A 6,804-nucleotide genomic window follows, 5' to 3' on the forward strand; every position below is an offset into this window, starting at 1 on the left:
GGGGTCTTCTGACTAGAAATGAAAAAAATGGTTTTCTATCATTAAAGCCGTGTGGTACTTGCACGCTCCTTTTGATAGCCATCGGACAATTACTTTTTTTTAGATGTGCTAGGGAACAGTTGACCCTGAACTAACTTTGTAAAAGGCTTCTTCTTCCATGGTTAGTAGTTTCTTTGCTATAGACAAACATGCTGTTTCCATGACAGAAGATCAACATGTAGTTTTGAAATATTCTTGGGTCGAATCTCATTGGGTTGAGTGGAAGGAAGCAAGCCACCATGTCAAGGTCCAGCACAAAAGTTGAACACAAAACATTAGCAAATGTGTTTGCCAACATAATTTGGGTAAAGTCTTTGCTTAAGACATTCCAAGAGGGAAGGGCGATGATGGTGACGTGCCTTCAGCTCGCTATAGTGTTTGTAGTCGTCGTTTGGTGGTCTACGGACCAAGATGTGGTTTCTTTTACTTCTTGTGTTCTTTATACTGCCTTGCCTTGACAGTTAATGAATATAACGGAAGTATTTCCAGCAAAAAAGAAAGAAACTCCAAGCATCATCAGCAATAGCGACATGTTTATGGTGTGACAACTCAGGAGATACATATATGCCTATTAGCTAACCCAGTTTTTCATGCTCGAACCAAACACAATGAGATTGATTTCTATTTGGTTAGAGAGATGATTGCCGAACACCCCTCACCTGTAATGGGTATGATTGGTTTAGCTAGGTTTAACCACATCTTTCTTGTGAACTGTAACTTCCTAGGGGTGGATATATACACTTCAACAATCTGTATAGACAATACTGCAGCGAAGTTTGGCTGGATGTAGAACAATACTACAACCGTTGTATGAACGATTGAGTGAGAGAAATTAAACAGGCTTGACGTACAACGTAGAACGTACTACAGTGTTTAAAGGTCATCTCACTTGAAAAAGTATGGTGTACAAGCTTGTTGATGTACAAATGTTTGTCATTACTCCCTGGGAGGTTGGTTGCACACGTGCACTCAGTTTTCAGCAACGTCGGAGCAACTTTTTCAGCAATTAACTGGAACTGTACATGCATGTACGTGCGTGTTCGCTATACAATTATAGTAGTAACATGCACCGACACGCACGGAGTTAACCGATTTGCAACCACACATGTTTCAAGCACCTTTTTTCAGTGTCGGCAGAAGAGTAGGCAATTCATTAATCAGGAGAAGATGCTATAGTAACAATTTTCAAATGGCAGCAGTAAGTCCCACAGGTATGGGTAAGACACCAAGGTATTCATACACTACTGCATTAAGCAATTCCATTTTCCATGTATGCCTCGAGATGGCATGGCACATGGAGGAATTAAGACCTTCCTCACATGGAGGGGGTATACCGTATACAGTACACACACTGGCTGGATTATCCTCTCGCGAGCTCTGTCAGTGGAGTTAATTTAGAGTAGTGCATGTAGTATATACGGTGAGCATGCGTACATGGAAGGTATACACATACAGAAAAGGATGACACATACGCTAGTACGTGCGTATAGATACTTACCCATGAAGTCGGTGGGTATGAGCCCGTTGGAGAAGCGGCCGGTGGGCTCGTGGTTGGCGAAGTCCTTGCCGTAGGGCGCGTGGTTCGCCTTCACCACCGTGTGGAGGCCGTTGTTGTTGCCGGGGTCCATGATGGAGTCGCCGAACACGATCACCGCCGTCACCAGCGGCCCCTTCTTCTCGCACACACCCGGCGGCGCCATCGCCAGGGCCACCACCACCACCGCTGCGACGAGGGCCGTCCTGCAGCTCCTCCTCATCGCCAGCATGTTTCGGTTGTCTCAGTGCCTACGCGGTTTGCTTGTAGCTGCAGCTTCCTAGTTAGCTACATCTACTTATATAGGAGTGCTAGTACTAGAGGTTCTGTATGGAGCCATAGTGAAGGTGCAATTGATGCCAGTTCCATCTCATTAACTGTCATGCACGTTCCATGATATTATAGAGTATATATCATTGTATGCTGTCATAAGGGCAACTCCAACGCTATTCACCAAATCGCCAAAAATGCCCTGACCGAACTATCTGAACATTTTTTGCCATCCAACATTAGTCACCAAATTTGTTTGGATCGGTTCGGATGTTCAAAGTCCTACAACCCGAAACCAAAAGTAGCGGAGGTATGAGGGCATCTAGACCTCCACCATGCCAAACTCCGACATGACCGGCCCATCCAAAATACTCCATCCGGATCACTCCCCCCCTCCCCCCATTCCGCCCCTCTCCCCTATGCTCCGTATTCGCTCCGTCGGTGACCGATGTCACCATTGTACCACCACGGCTGCCGCCCAGGTCTTGCCGACCTCTGCTGCTCCAACCAGTCGCCTTCCAGCCTTCGACTATGCCATTGTTTCGTGGATACGGCTACAACTCTTGTATCCTTCGCTAATCGCTGATGTCGTTCATGGCAGACACCATGCTCAGCAAGTGTTCGATCAAATGTCATTGCCATTTTTTTTGGCATTCTCGTTGTTTACTTCGAAGCAAACACAATGGATTCCGGCGAGGAGTACTTTTATAGTGAGTCATGGAGTCTTCTTCGTCGGATGACGAGGAGGAATACGAGGATGAAACGGCGATGATGAGGCCGAGTCTTGCAAAGAAGGTGTGTGCGGAGGAGCATGTTCTCAACTACAAGGGTTCAACAAATGGACATCGAGTGTTGAACCGGTATCAGGCATGAAGGCATCTGATGTTGGGCAATGATTAGTTTGCCCCCGATGCACTATTCGAGCCCTGTTTTTGCCGTTATTTTCGGATGAGGCGGCAAGTGCTTGATCACCTCTACTATGGTGTCTGGGCTTATGATGATTACTTCACCTTGAAGAAGGATGCCATTGGAACCATTGGGTTCTCTTGTTACCAGAAGTGCACCGCTACAATGAGAATGCTTACCTATGGCATGGTCGCATATTCGTGGGACGAGTACCTCTGGATGTCTAAAAGCACATGCCTCGAGGCCATTGCCAGATTTGTTACTACATTAACGAAGGTGCTTGGACCAAAGTACTTGAGAGAACCAACTCCCACAGACACAACAAAGCTCATGGCAATTGGAGAAGGAAGAGGGCTTCCGGGTATGATCGGATCCCTGGATTGCATGCATTGAAAATGGAAGAGTTGCCCATATGCTCGACAAGGCCAATACCATGGCCATTGCAAAAAGTCCACCATCATTATTGAACCAGTTGCATCACATGACCTATGGATTCGACATTCTTTCATTGACACACCTAGGTATCACAAATGACAAACGTGCTGCAATGGTCTCGTGCAAGGTTGTGTGCGGGTGAAGCTCCTGAGTGCAATTATACCATCAATGGTTATGAGTATACCATGAGGTACTATCTTTGTGATGGTATCTATCCTCCGTGGGTGACTTTTATCAAGACCGTCTCTGAACCAAGGGCTAACAGAAGATGTCACTTTTCCCCAAAACAAGAATCTGCCATAAAGGATGGCGAGAGGGCATTTGAAGCGCTCCAAGGCCGCTTTGCAATTGTTCACGGACCTACTAAATTATGGGATCAAGAGACATTGTGGGAGATGATGACAGCTTGTGTGTGATAATGTACAACATGATCGTGGAGGGCGGGGGTGATGGAGTTTGCAATGGTCTGGATTTTCAAAACATGAGTGATCCTATCCAGCTTCCACTGCAGAGTCTGGTGACATCGAGGAACTAATGAGCAGCTACAGAATGATTTTGTTTGGGTGTTTCATATCCGACTAAGATGAATTCAAACTTAAACTATTTTATTTCAAAATTTTATGTTTGGACTGTAATATTTTTATTTGAACGGTTTTTGCATTAAAGTATTTATCTTTCCATTGCTTAAGAATTGTGATATTTACTTTGATTGTTTGAGTAGTCCGGGTATACTAGGAGCGGACAATTGACGACTCCGGTTAGATCGTCTCCGCACCTATTGATGTCCACGGTTGTTTTTATGAACCTCGTTGGAGTTGTCCTAACGGCCAGCACATGCATGGGTATCAGTTTCAGTGAAGTTGATGCACGTTTGATGATAGAAGCAGATGCGGGTGTTGCGAGCGGGGTTTCTTTCATAGGAACCGTGTACGTTGTTGAAGAGCTAGCCCATGCTTTCGCGAAGACTACCACGCGCGCTAGCTCCAGCCGAGAGTCATAGATAGAGGCGTTCGTACGATACGACGTTCAACCGCTGGCTGCCGCGCGCATGCATGCATGTGCTTGCACTTTGCTGGAAAATACTTATATCAAACTGCACAAGAAAGTTCGCAAGCACCGAAATGTAGCCACAGATCACTCGTCAGGACCGGACGAATTGGAAAATGATATCGTACGCGAACTCAAGGCCACATCTCAGCAACTACTTTTGTGGGCATTAACTAACGACCATTTCTTGCGTGATCCTTTGCCTCATAAATTATCGCGACGACCGTATCAACACCTTGTCGACTGATAGTGATACCGCGTGCCGTTTTTTAAATTGCGTCCTTCAATCAACACCTTCAAATCCCTGCAAATGTTCATAATACTGTACCGTTTATAGCTGAAAGAAGAAGCTGTAAAATCCAACAAGTGTGCTTGCTTCGACATGCAATTCTAGTTTCACTGAAGTTAACCAAGGTTATGCCCACGAAAAACAAAATTTAGAGCAGTGATCGTGGCCTCTACGTAGCTAGTTCGACCAGCTCCAGCAGCTTGGAAGAAACACACGTGCATGCGAATTAAGATGCCTTTTGAGCCTGAGCGGCCGTGTCGCTGAAGGGAAAGCGCTCCTGTTCTCAGATCCGACAGCGAGGGAGATGACAGTGTCACTGTCACTGTCACACCACACTATAGCTAGCTAGCGCATTAATTAAACCGATAGGATGGCCTCGTACGCACACAAGGGGCTAATTAATCAAGGACTCCTGTTTACGATTAGCTTTGCGGTGCGCGTATGCGTATATATAGGTCGAGATTAACTAAAGGAGTGTTCATCATTAGGCATATGCCATGGAGCAAACGTACTGTAATTTGCAGTGATCTGACCACAGAGGTGCTGGGTCCCACAGATTCAGCTATATATAAAGGCATCCAACTTAGGTTGATCACGACATGCAACTGCGAGGTACTCTATTAATACAACTCCATGTGCATCAATAGTTTCGTTGTTGGATCAGCTTGAAAATAATATTTCCAACTGCTCTCACTGGTCTTGTCTTATGATCTTGCCTATCTTTCCAGGCCCAAAGCTGGTGGCGGGTAGAGCCTCCTAGCGCAATGGTGAGTGCGTTCTGTTTCCACTCAAGCCACCTAGGTTTGAATCTCCTCACCTAACTAACAACGAAGGACGTGACTAACTTCTGGACGGCGGGAATTTAGCGATAGGTGCGGAGGATCAAGTATTGAGTATGCATCGAGTGTATGCAGCCTAGTTCTTTCACGTAAACTTCACCTCCCTTTTACCACATATATGCATGCATGCAGAAAAAGACAAAATTGATGATGTCATTCTAGATTTCCTTTTATTTCGAAAATCAGAATGTTTTGTAGCTCAAACCATCGCCTCGATTGAAAAACCATCTTCACATAAAAGATTCGTCACGACGAGACCTTCAAAACTAGATCCCATGTTGTTATGTTTCGTCGAAAAAAAATTCGGGTCAAAAGTTACCAGACCCAGGCTAAATAAGTTATCACATCTCTAGTACGTCAGTTACCATCCTGTTTATATAGTAATTACCGGTGTATAAAAATGGCTCCTCCAATATTCTCTCCACATGCAAATGCACGATAGCACAGGAAAGCTGATGTCATTGTAGATTCTCACTATTTCGAAACTACAAAATGTTTTATAGCTCAAACTACTGTTTCTGACTGAAAAATCGTTTTCACATAAAAAATCCATCGTGACGACAACTTCGAAACTAGATCTCATGTTGGTATGTTTTGATCACTTTTTTCAACAAAAGTTACCGTAAGTTATCATTTATGTTATATGTATGTTAACATGTTATTTATGCAGAAGTGACCGGGGGTGTGTGTTTTCAACGAATCCTTTCCCCCGGGTCAACGTTATTGTGGTATTTGTACCTAAGTCATCAGGTCCGCGATGCATATATTACCATGCTATTTGCATAGAAGTAACCGGGGTATGTTTCAACAACTTTTTATTCGGGTCTAAAGTTACCGTCATGTTTGTACCTAAGTTATCAGGTCTACGGTGCTTATATTACCATGATAACTATACAGGAATTACCGGGGGAGGGGGTATTCAACTACTTTTTTCCAACATCCCTCCCCCACCCCTCATCATCGTCGCCAAAGTTACCAGAAGTGGGGAATATAAGTTATCAGGTCTGCGATGTGTGAGTTATCATGCTATTCACACAAAAAATAACTGGGGATATATTTCAACAGGCGCCCTCCCCCACCCGGTCACCAACCAAGACCGGGGTACATAATTAATCAGGTCTGCGATGTGTGAGTTGCCGTGCTATTCACATAAAAGTTACCGAGGGTATATTTCATCACCCCTTGTCACGAAAAGTTACCATGACCGGGGTGCATAAGTTATCAGGTCTCCTATGTGCGAGTTACCATACTATACGCACCAAAGTTATCGGAGGATATTTCATCAACCCCCTCCCCCCACCCCCCGCCCCCGCGCCAAAGTTATCGGGTTTATGATGTTTGAGTTGCCATGATATTCACAAAAAAGTGACCAGAGGATATTTCAACAACCCCCCCTCCCGGGTCGTTAAAGTTATCAGGACTGAGGTACATAAGCTATCAGGTTT

The 6,804-nt window shown here is 44.8% G+C and overlaps 1 protein-coding gene across 1 annotated transcript in view; it reads right to left on the reverse strand.

Moving 5' to 3' along the window:
• The window catches only part of LOC119352061 (GDSL esterase/lipase EXL3-like), a 3,843-nt gene extending 2,018 nt beyond the window's left edge, over positions 1-1,825 (reverse strand). The window contains exon 1 of the mRNA XM_037618803.1: positions 1,538-1,825. Within this exon, the coding sequence (XP_037474700.1) occupies positions 1,538-1,805 (268 nt within the window). The 5' untranslated portion in view covers positions 1,806-1,825. The remainder of the gene's footprint in view (positions 1-1,537) is intronic.
• Positions 1,826-6,804: the final 4,979 nt, after the last annotated feature.

The sequence above is a fragment of the Triticum dicoccoides genome, chromosome 2A, assembly GCF_002162155.2.
Source record: "Triticum dicoccoides isolate Atlit2015 ecotype Zavitan chromosome 2A, WEW_v2.0, whole genome shotgun sequence".
NCBI classification, from domain to species: Eukaryota; Viridiplantae; Streptophyta; class Magnoliopsida; order Poales; family Poaceae; genus Triticum; species Triticum dicoccoides.